Source organism: Martes martes (assembly GCF_963455335.1).
Source record: "Martes martes genome assembly, chromosome: 3".
Taxonomy (NCBI): domain Eukaryota; kingdom Metazoa; phylum Chordata; class Mammalia; order Carnivora; family Mustelidae; genus Martes; species Martes martes.
The window spans coordinates 160,741,836-160,754,116 of NC_137890.1; the positions used below are offsets into that span (position 1 = coordinate 160,741,836).

The 12,281-nt window shown below is 40.6% G+C and overlaps 1 protein-coding gene across 1 annotated transcript in view; it reads left to right on the plus strand.

The window, feature by feature from the left end:
* The window catches only part of COL4A4 (collagen type IV alpha 4 chain), a 103,226-nt gene that overhangs the window by 18,276 nt on the left and 72,669 nt on the right, over positions 1–12,281 (plus strand). Inside the window, exons 4-7 of the mRNA XM_080798555.1 lie at positions 5,199–5,333; positions 6,300–6,344; positions 7,005–7,121; positions 10,592–10,660. Coding sequence (XP_080654681.1) covers positions 5,199–5,333; positions 6,300–6,344; positions 7,005–7,121; positions 10,592–10,660 — 366 coding nt within the window. The remainder of the gene's footprint in view (positions 1–5,198; positions 5,334–6,299; positions 6,345–7,004; positions 7,122–10,591; positions 10,661–12,281) is intronic.

Consider the following 12,281-nt stretch of genomic DNA (forward strand, 5'->3'; position numbering starts at 1 on the left):
AGCTGTTACTATGATGATGAAAAAGCATGAAGAGAAGGGCAAGTTTAAATGAACTATGATTTTTGATTTGCGAAGTTTAGTCAGGTGATAAAGGTTGTTGATAATGTTTGTTGAGTCGGTGACTTCTTGGTGAAAGAGAAATGTTAGTCTTTATTAGAAAGGACAGATTTGCTGTTGGTAAATGGTAACATTGCTCTGGCTTGCATTTTCCCTCCTGAGGCATGACAAAATGTTACTTCTTGTATATCCTTCAAGAAATGTACCTTTATAAACATGCATTTAGAGAAGATGTCTGTCCATTTGTTTCTCTACAGGTGGGATAAAACATGCAACTTGTTTTTCCCCCTTTGAACAACGAGCTAAATAGATATTATAATAATTATAATAATATTATAAATATAATAATACAATAGTTAGCATAGATGTGCCGGGCACTATGCCATAAACATTTGCCATGCATTATTCTTTTTATGTCCACCAGCCATTGACAGAGAAAGAAGCTGAGGAATAGGGAGGGTAAGAAATGTGCCCGTGGTCACACAGCTGGTGGGCCTGCGCCTCAAATCCAGAGGCCTGTCTGCAGAGCCTGGGTGTTCGGTCACTGTGTCTACTTCATGAGAATCATGAGGGTGAGCTGTGCCACCTCAGAAAGCCTCGCCCGCTCTCTTTAACGTTCAGGCCTTCCACATTTCCATCAGGCCTGTTTCTTCTGTGCTCCCCTCGGGGGTCTCCAGCTGCCGGTCTCTGCATCTCTCTGCAGGCTCTGTCAGAGCCCCATTTGCCTGCCTGCCAGCTGGCACTCCCCACCCACCACCGTGGTCCCCCAGCGAGGAGGTAAACCCTGCAGTTCCCTCGCTCTTGGGTGGGATCACTCTGAGGTGTGTATTCTACCCTGAGTCCCGAGGGCCCGCTCTGGGGTGAGCTCCAGTGACCCACCAGTCTTGTTACCGGAATCGGATTCTTGGGTCTGACAATACAAACGAGGCTGGACCCCAAATCAAAGACACAGGCAAGGCTTTCTTGGGGGTTGCAGCTTGAGCTGAAGGGAGACTCAGCACCAACCAAGAGTGTGGTTAGGCTGGCTTCTCCAAGAGACAGGGAGACCCTGCTTATCTGGAGAAAATTCCCACTCACTCCGCTAATGAGGGAAAGGGGGACAATGTCTTTTCCTGATTGGTTAGCGAGGACCTTGTCCTGATTGGCTGGTATGGCCTCATCCTGATTGGTTGGCAGAGCCTCATCCTGGTTGGTTGATACTGGCAGGTGACTCAGGCAGCTCATTGGTGCTTTTGGAGCAGGGTCTTCAGGGTCGTGGAGCTTCTGTTTCCAGTCAAGATTGTGTATGGGGCTTGGTCCTGGTTCTGCTCTGTAAGAGAAGCGATTTAGCAATAACAGCCAACAGAAAGCACCCCAGGTACATAATGTTTTTCACTTGGGGCTTGTTCCCATGGCCCCTAACTGTCCCAGTGACTGGCTTGATTCTGCACCGTGATCGCCTGCCTTCCCTTTTCTCTGTCACATCCCTGCTTCCTTACCCTATGTCCTTTGAACCTCAGACAAATGGTTTGCATTGACTCCGTGTCATGTGCTTTGCGTCTGGGGCACCCAGGCTAAGACAGGCTGTATGGTGTTCGGCTGTGTGAAGTTACCATAATCTATTCTATTAATCTCATTTAGGGAGATTTTTATAGGGTTTCCAGTTTTGCTTGTTATCACAAAAAATGTTGTGAATATTCTGTCATTATTGTCTTTAGACCAGGGCACACAGAGCTTGTGTCCAGGGCCCCAAGCCCCAGGCCGGGCCCCAGCCATCTGTCCTGTGTCTGGGCTTGGCCAAGCCAGCAGCATTGTCCAAGGTGACTCATCACGGGTAGACTGGGGCTGGCTGGCTTCCAGAGTCTTTTTTTTCCCCTTCAAAGTTGTTAAAAATGATTAAAGAAGACAATTGTGATACAAACTTTAACACTTCATGAATTCCTGAGAACCCAGGGAACTGCAAAATGGGCAGAAGTCAGGAAGCTTTTATGGGATAAAGAGTAAGGAACAAGGAAGAGAACGACTGAAAATGAGTAAGGCACAGGCTAATATGTATAGACCCCAGAGCTGGCTTGGTGTGTGGGGATTGGCAGATTGGAAATACTGTGTGTTTGGTCAACGAAAACATTTATAGGGACCCAGAAGTTATCTAAGTTTCGGTTTGCTCACATGGAACCTGGGCTCCATCTTGGGCCTAGAGAGTTGTTTTAAGGGGTGCTCTTAGATCCTTCTTCCTGTACAGGATTCACCTCATGAGGAGCTCAGGGGTTCGTGCTTATGGCTGGTCTGGGACCCCATGGCTGAGCGTGTTTCAGGAGCCCGGCCACCTAACAGAATACTCCCACTCGCCAGCTTGTGGAATTTTGTTCATGGATCACAGGAGATTAGATCACTAGAATAGTGCTGACACACTGATTTTCATATAGATGAGGCTCTCCAAAAAATATTTCTCCTGGTCCCTGCACACCAGAGGGGCAGCCCTGTATTCTTGTATGTGGTCCCGATTGGAGTTGAGCACCAGTAGTTCAGAATTGCCCAGAGGTTTGAGATCTGAACTGAGCAGATATCTCCTGAAATCCATCTGACTTTTCTCTCCACATATCAAGATGTGCTTGTTCACTGAATCATGAGAATGTGGAGCAAAGGGATACAACATGATTTTTCTCACATCTTTGGAAAATTTTAAGAAGCACAAAAATTTGCTGGTGAACATCCTGACTTTAAATGAATACCAAGAGTGGTTTCAAACTGGTAAACTATAGCATGGGCTCCGAAGCATGTTAGACAACACAGTTGAATACCTTAGACACCACAGTGCATGTGCTGTGCAGATAAATCACCTTGTATTGGTAGAAACCTTATTGTAAACTTCTCATTATAAAGCTTAAAAAAAAAAAAAAACTAATGTAAGGGTGTTGTCTTCAGATTGCAAAGTGAGCTATTTAAAAACAACAACAACATATGAATCTAAGATACCTTCTGCCCAAATTAAGTTATAGACAGAGATTGAATGCCAAAGCTAGAAGTATCATTTAGAAACTCTGATTTTAGATTCTTAAGTTCATTCAAATAGCCTCACTGTTCTCATACGTTGATTATTTTATGAAAAGTAAGTAAGTTTGAGTGTATAATATCATTTTATATGTCATAAAGATGATAGTTGATAGAATTGCCTTTTTCAAAGTTCAAAAATCACTTTCCTAACCACACTGGATCCAGGTAGAGTGTGTCCAAAGTGGCTGGTGGTCAGGCTGGACCACAAGCCTGGGACCATAGTCACTGATAGTCCATCTATCCTGTATTCATTTAGAAGGGATTTCCTGAGCCAAAGTCTGGGATAGATGGTAGAGGGAAGACTTAACTGGTGAGCAAATACCCTTGTCCTCATAGCGCTAATATCTAACTAGAGAGCCATCCAACTGATGAGCAGGTAACTGAAAAATAGGAAATGCTAAAGATGCAGAGAATGAAATGGAGAGGCTAATGAGGGTGGCACTGGATTGGAGATGCTACCTCATGGAGTCGGGGGAGAAGTTAGGGGTCAAGGAAGCCCGCTCAGCAGGTGGCAATATAGGAGAGATCTAAGTCAAGTGGAAATCTAGAGAAGGAGCAGTCCAGAGGGAAAGCTGAGCCAAGGAAGAGCTCCCAGGGCTGGCTGGCAAGTAGTGAATGTGGAGTACAGGGGAATCCAAGACCACACCTTGGAAGGTTGAAAGGGAGCTTGAGGTTTACTTTACCTGCAGTGGGAAGGAAAGGAAGGGTTTTAAAAAGTAGGGCAGTGCCATGATCTGATATCTGTTTCAGTGTCACTTGGGTTGTTTTGTGGAGTTCTCTCCACAGGGGAGAGAAGAGGGGAGGGGAAGAGGAAACTAGAGAGCAATTTAGGAGCCCAAAGCAATAGTCTTGATGCTGGCCTGCACGAGGGTGGCAGTAAGGGGAACTGTGAAGAGATGAGTTCCAGATCTGTTTTGGAAATGAAATGGTAGTAATTGATCATAGATTCAGTGTAGGTGTAGCAGAAAGAAGAATAACAAGATGACTCCAGGACTCTGGCTGGATTAAAAGAGTAGTTCAGGAAGGTTGACAGAAGATTAAATTTCAGAAGAAAATCAAGAATTCCATTTTGGATCTTTTTTTTTTAAGTTGGAGGTACCATTATATCCAAGAAGATGTCAAGAAGGCAGGTGGATATGCTCAGCCATCTGGAAGTTAGAGAGGTCTGTGCTGAGACATAGACGTGGTGCTATTCAGACCCATGATATTTAAAATTTCAGTCCTAGAGGGAATCATGAGTGTACAGACTGTGGAGAGAGAGAAGGGAGCCTGGGACAGAGAAGGGGGCAAATCATGGGGGGCCCAGAGAGTGTGCTCCTCTGAAACCAGTCTTCCCTACTCCAAAATAGAGAGAGCTGTGAGACTCAGTGCTGCTTCTAGTGAGCAATGACTCAGTGTCCATTTGGTGCATTAGCCCATCTAAATGCAATGGAGGACAGATAACAAGGAAGCAGAGAGTTTCTTATATTTGTACTGGAAATGTACCCACTGTGGGTTCAGGGGGAGAACTGAGTTCATGAAACTTCTTCACCTAAAATAAGAGGTGACCCTTTCATTCATGGAAAGTCAGATTGCACCAATACAAATTGACATGTGGAGTCTACTTCCCAATTAAGAAATAGATATTGGATAAAAGTAACTTAAAAAAGGAAACATTTTCCACTAAAAGAGCAGAAAAATCATTAGCCACATGAACTTTTCAAAAAGATCTGGCAGATTTCTCCACTCTTGATTTGTGTCACTAACATAATGGTAATGATGCTTTGATTTTTTTTCCTTGCCTTTGCAAGTTCCTTGTTTTGCTAAACAGCTCAAGATTTATAAATGTCATTGACATAGTGAAAATAGTAGGAGAACTACAACCAGTTCGTGTGTGTGTGTGTGTGTATACACATGGACTAATTCAACTTATTGCGTGCCTTAAATTCAGATTGAAAAGGGCAATGTTGATGTTCCTTATTTTTGTAATTAATAGATTATTTATGTTTTTATGACTAGAATTCTACTCAAACTCTAATTTTCTTGTCTTCTATCAGCCAAGTGAGCATGTTTGTGTTAGAAGACATAAGAAACAGCCAACCCTCTGCCTTTTTAATCTTCCTTCTTAGGGTCAGCCAGGACCTCCAGGGCCACAAGGTCCTATTGGACACCTGGGAATGCCAGGACCCATTGGAATTCCAGGAGAGAAAGGGATGAGAGGTGACAGTGGTCCTCCTGGAGCACCAGGTGACAAAGGTGATAAGGTAAGACTCTTCTTAAGTGAGAGATTCTTCCCAACCAGGGTTACTATGCCAGATTTTTTTTTATAATCACAAGTAGTCCCTACTAGCACCTTATAATAAATTAAGTCTAAACTCCTCTTCTGTAATCAACCCTCATTCCCTAACTCTGTTCTAGAGGAGCATGCCTTTCTAGACTTTTCTATGCACTTAAATACATGAGTGTCCCCAGTGAAGGGTTTTATTCTTTCATGGCTTTCCTAAAAACCTAAATGTTATATTTATCATGCTGAGCCTTTCTTTTTTTACTCAACCATATGGCTTAGAGATCATTCCATATCAATTTATGTAGATTAAAGTTATTCTCTCAAAAATACTGCACAATATGCCATAATTTAGATAAAAACCATAACTTATTCCCTGTTGATGTAAATTTGAGATCCTGTCCCAACTTTGAGTCATGCCAGGTGCAAAAGCAATCCTGTAAATGACCTGTGTTTACATTCAAGAGTTTATTTCCCTTGAAGAGACAGATTCTGAGAAGTTGAAATTCTGGCATATAGGGTATTGAATGTTTTCTTTCAACTGATGCTGCCAAACTGGCTTCCTAAGTATTAAAAAAAAAATGTCCAAAAGGTTTTTTTAAATGTTGGCTTTTAAGTTAATTAATGTAAAAAGGGACTCCTGGATAGCTCAGTCGGTTAAGCGACCAACTCTTGGTTTCAGCTCAAGTCACGGTCCTGGGGTTGTGCAATCAAGCCCCATGTTGGGCTCTGCACTTAGCGGGGAGTCACCTTGGGATTCTCTCTCTCTGCCCGCCTCAACTCTCTCAAATAAATAAATAAGTCTTTAAGAAAAATCAAGTGACAATGATTGCTAAGAGTTTTTTTTAAAGTAAGTCATTAAATATTTATGTTTTCAAGTAATCAATCTGTTAATCTAATACTTTAATAACTTTTATATTTTTTGTTTTGTTTTCGGGGACGTTAGGGTCCAACTGGTGTTCCTGGATTTCCAGGTTTGGATGGTATACCTGTAAGTATCCCTAAATTTTCTCCACTTCTTTTTTAAAGGGAAAAGCACTCATCAAAGCCCTTAAAATCACATTTTATCTCTCTACATATACATTTATTTGGCAAACTCTTCTTTATTTTCTTTTGGTAGTACATGGAAGGTTGCTTGCATTTCAATTTTGTATAATGACTTTGAGACCAAAACACTACTTGAAAAGCAAGATTTTCAAACAGATTAGAGAAAACATTCTAAAACATAAACCACATGTATTTGCCATGTTCTAGAAATAAATGTATGCTCATAGGGAAAGTTTTTCCTTGTTGGTTAGTTTTAACAGAGGAAGAGGGTTTAAATCTCTCATTTCTATTATGAAAACCAAATGAAAGAAGGAAGATGTGTTTCAAGGGCTTTATAGTCCATTAGAGTCTTTCTAAGGATTTTTAAAAAGGTGCCCTCCCAAATCTCTTGGACTATCCAAACTAAATTAATTTCAGCAGGGGTATATTAAAATTTATCTCTATATTCTTACTGTGTCACATAGTACTTGTGGGTGGGAAAGAAGTTTCACAAATTCAATAACACCTGAGTCACAACTGTCATAATTTGGGGATCCATATTGCAGAAACTTTGTGTTATAGTATTCTTGCAAAAACACCTCACTTATTGGTTTGTTTCTTACAGGGGCACCCAGGACCTCCTGGATCCAGAGGCAAGCCTGGCATACATGGCTATAATGGTTCACGAGGTGATCCAGGGTTTCCAGGAGAAAGAGGAGTTCCTGGCCCAAGGGGCCCCCCAGTAAGACCCCCGCAACTCACCCTAAACAGAATCTTAAGTGAAGGGCTCTACAGTGGGCATGAGCTTGATGTGTTCAAGAAACAGAGTTTGTACAAGTGTGCCGGGAGTGGGGTGAATGAATGGGGGTGGCTGGGAGGTGAGGACAGAGAGGTGTGTAGGACCCAGAGCTCTTGGGCCTTGAAGACTGTGAGAGGAGGCTGGAGTTTCTCTACATGCCATGGGAAGGCACTGGGGGGTTCCAAGTAAGGCAGCAGTATGATCTGATGGATGTTCCATTAAGATGTTCTAGGCTTCTGTATGGAGAACTGGATAGTAAGGGAAGGAGCAGGGAGGTCAGGAAGCAAAACTTAGATTGTTTATCATTCAGGGTTCACTGCAGACTTGTTAACCCTCTACATATTCCAAACAGGAAGGTATTTCATATAGGGAATTTGACACATATCGGAAAGGTTGGAGGAGGGGAACTCAGGGGCCACTGCGGGACTATGATTTCAAGGTTTCAACACTTAGCTGAGAGCCAGCAGCCAGAAGGCTGCTCCTGCATCTGACCACTGCCTCCCACCCCCACATCCAGACACCGCCAAACAAACACTCAAGTTTCTAACCTTCCCTGCTTGGCAGTAACGACAATACTGGGAAGAGGATGTCTTCCTCACTTCTGCCTTCCAAATCTCATAAGCCCGTCTCCTAGGTGGACCCTAAGTCCCATCCAGCTTCAAAGGGGTCTGGGAAATGTAGTTTTGGCTTTCTCACCCCCATCATGCAATAAGAAAAATAGAAGGCATTTTGAATGGATGTTCAGAAACAGTTGCCAATATCCAGCACTTCAGGAAATGTTATGGCTTTTAGGTATTTTTTTTATTAAAAAATATGACCTTTTATGTAAATATGAATTTAGTAAGAACTATTCTTTCCTGTACCTCTAATATTTCCTTTCACTCTCTTTTCTTTTTTCTCCCATAACGTTTGGAGATGATTTGGCCTTTTAAAACTGGTTTTCTGGAACTCGGGCAGCTTTTCCACCTCCCTATAAATACCATTTCCCAAGATTCCTTCTAAAGGATTTCTTATCATCACCACCGTAATCATCCTGCTTTCTCCTCATTTTCCATTTGCTCCCAATTCTAGTGGAGCTGATCTGAACACAGAACTCAAAAACAATTTCCAAATTTATATCTTTCTTTAGTACCAAGGAAGAACAACAACCATCTTCCATAGTTAAGCTTCTCAACTACCCTTTGTTTTCTTTCTTTTTTTTTTTTTTTTAAAGATTTTATCTATTTATTTGACAGAGATCACAAGTAGGCAGAGAGGCAGGCAGAGAGGGAGAGAGGAGGAAGCAGGCTCCCTGCCAAGCAGGGAGCCCGATGCGGGGCTCGATCCCAGGACCCCGAGATCATGACCTGAGCCGAAGGCAGAGGCTTTAAACCACTGAGCCACCCAGGTGCCCCCTTTGTTTTCAAACTCAGCCATTTGGAGGCTCAACTGCAGTCTGATGAATGCACGTTTCTTAAGATCTTCGATTGTTTCTAACTGCATTCTGCTGCGTGTCCATGAACATTCAGAGGAGGGGAAGTTTTTTATTTTAGCTTTCCCATGGCGTTCTGTGGTGACCACCGTACTGAAGTTTGTCGTAATGGCATCTTTGCAAAGCAGATTTCTTTCCCTTGACCCACCTCATTTATAGTAAGTCCTCACTTTGCCCAGTAGTGTGAGGCATTAATAATGACCATGCAAGCTGGCACCACACAAAGCAACCTTAACATCCAATGGGAAAGATTACTATTGTTCCTTGACCTTTAATATGTTTTGTTAAAATATTAAAAACTCTCTTCATGGTAGTTATAAGTACATGGGGAAAATTTTTTTTAAAAAACTAATATTGATTCAGTACACTGTCATTTAAGACATACACAGTGAGAATCGAAGTGTTTCAAGTCTTTGTAAACACTTACCAAGAGTGTTTTGAACAGTGCCTTCTTCGGGCCAAGTAACTGACAGTAATGAAATGAAGGCGTCTTTCTGTGCTCTGGTGAATTGTCCTACACTTTTCTGAGTTTGGATCAGCTTCTAGTGCCATGAACTATAATCTAAGAGTCCTTCTGCGATGAGAGTCCTGTGCCTATGCCATGTCCTCTGGCAATTCAACCTTTTTGTCCCAGCCACTTCCCTTTGTTGTGTTAAGAACTTTGTCTTCATGGAGTCCCTCTGGCTATTTCTTCTATAACTTCCCTGACATTCTGTCTGAATTTCACTACCATCTTTATCATTTTTCATTCCCTCACTTACTTTCATCTTTGATGGTCAATTGCCTCTTGCAGTGGGGTCTATTTTCATGAAATGTCATTTAGGCTTATTACTGAGAGACAAGGAGGGAACACAACTACACATGTTGCTGGTGTGTGCGTGTGCACCCACTGACTCAACATATGGGCAGTGACCGGTCACTGACAGACTGAAAGGAGTGATGGGACCCGTGATCATGATTCCCATCTGTTACTTATATATACCTACCGGCTAGGGGTGCAATTACTCTGTTAATTTAATGTGGTAACTGAAATTTGAACCATTTTGTTGGAGGACTGGTGCTGTTTAACTTAACTGTGGAACTAAAATTCATGTGTATTGGAACTGTGTGAAGCAAGGACGGCCTGTATAGGCACATCTGATTTCTCAAGGAAAACAGTTGCTGTAACTTACCATTAAAGCTCTAGGTATCTCCCATTGGAAGCACAGTCAGGACTTTTTCAGGAGGGATTTACTTTGAAATGTGCATGTCCTTCACGGGAGCTTGATACACAAAGATGGCAGAATTCTTATGTGGTAACCAAGTTAAGATATGTTAAGATATCCAGTAGGAAAACTTCAGGGAAAAAGAAAACATTGAGTTATTTCAATCACTTTAAAAAAATACTCTAAGGAAGGTTGCAGCTACTTACAAAAACCTTCCAAAAAGGAGATATGTTTTTAAAAGTTAATCTTACAAGGATACAGAGGCTCTATTTTGAACACAACAACTGAAATGAATAAAATCAATCTTTAAAAAATGATTTCTAGGGCATAAGTTATTAACTGAGAATTGCAAAATTGTTTACTTATAAGAATAATACATGTGAATTATTTTGTTTGAAGGAAAATGCAATTTTCTTGCTGAATAATTAGTAAATGGCTATGTATATTATTGTATAAAGTATTACCTATATACATATTTATAACATATATGTGTAAGTATATTAATAGATTTTTTGGAGATTCTATTAATAGATCTTAACTGAATATTGAATAAATATGTATGAGAACCTTAGGATGATAGCAATAATGAAGAAAATAAAGAAATCTTTAGTGAAACTAGAGTGAGACATGACTATAATGGTATTTTACTGATGAGTAGTATTTCACACAAAAAAGAAAATCCTGAAATAGTAATGTGCTTTTTTTCCCCCCTCTTTAAGTGAATATTTTATTTTCAGGGTCTTCCTGGGGAAATTGGAGAAAAAGGAAACTCAGTGTTCATTTTAGGTGCCATTAAAGGTATTCAGGTAAGGTTTATGATCATGGTAAGTTGAAAAAAAATTATTTTTTCCTCTAGGTAAACCCATCCAGGAAACACTTGGACACACCTCTTTTGAAATGTCCTGGAGCACACTGTTTTTTATCATTACACTGACTCTCTGGATGGCACCATACTTCTTGTGAGAAGGCACTTGGCTTTAATTGTGCTGGCTGTAAATTCCAGTGTCTCCTAACTATTCTTGCAAAATGTGACAGATATATTTATTTCAGGGTTTCTCATTATTAATACTATTGGCATCTGGGACCAGATAATCATTTGTTCTGGGTGCTGACCTTGTACATTGTAGGATGTTGAACAGTATCCCTGCCTTTACCCACTACATGCCAATAGCATCCCCCCACCTAAATAATATCTCTAGATTTTATAATGTGCCCTGGGAAGAAAAATCACCCTAGTTGAGAAGCACTGATTTATTTGTAGATAGAATGTTGTAATAATGATACTTGCCATCCAGAATGAGAGGAGTCACTACCACATTGAACTTGAAAATTTTGGAAATCGTATAGCACTATCCTGGGTAAAATAAATGTTTTTGTGATTTTATATACAATGATATACAAACATTCACAAATAAACTCTTGAATGCCTACCTAATCTCTAATATGAGTACCATGAATAAGCAGGAGATCAGTAGATATAAATCAAGGGGAAAAATGCAGTACATTTGCAAAACATGGTCATTTTTTAAGGAAGAATATTCTACAACAGATAAAACTTAAATTTCTTCTATTAGACCTTAAGATTCACCTGAGTGGTGATTCCTTTAGTGAGCTCACAGTATTAGTTCCTAGGCTCTGAGACTTTACAGGCTTGTTAAATAGCAGGAACTATACTTTTGTTTGTGGCTTAAAGGATATGTTAACGAACTTAGCATCAAAAGCAGGGTCATTCTAGGAACCAGTATGGTGTATTGGAAGGAGTAAACTGACCCTTACCAACCACTTTGACTTTGAGCAACCCCCTCAACCTCTCTGAACCTCATTTTCCTTATTTGTGAAGAAAAATGAAAATACTATCTACCCAGCCTTCCTCTCAGTGCTGATGATCACTTGTAATAGTTTATATGGAAACACATTGTCAACTATAACCCACTGTATGATAATAGTCATGACGAGTTTTTTAAATTTAAATTCAGTATAGTTAACATAAAGTATTTTATTAGTTTCAGGGGTAGAATTTCGTGATTCATCATTTTCATATAACATCTGTGCTCATTACATCAAATGCCCTCCTTAATGCCCATCCCCCAATTATCCCTTCCCCCCACCCACCTCCCCACCAGCAACCCTCAGTTTGTTCCCATAGTGTCTCTTATGCTTTGCCTCCCTCTTTGTCTTTATCTTGTTTTAGCTTTCTTCCCTTCCCCTATGTTCATCTGTTTTGTTTCTTAAATTCCAAAATGATGAAATCATATGGTATTTATATTTCTCTGACTGACTTATTTCACTTAGTATAATACCCTCTAGTTCCAAACACGTTGTTGCAAATGGCAAGATTTCATTCTTTTTGATGGCTGAGTAATAAACAAAGGTTGATGTGATATATATATATACATATATACATACATATACATAAACATATATACA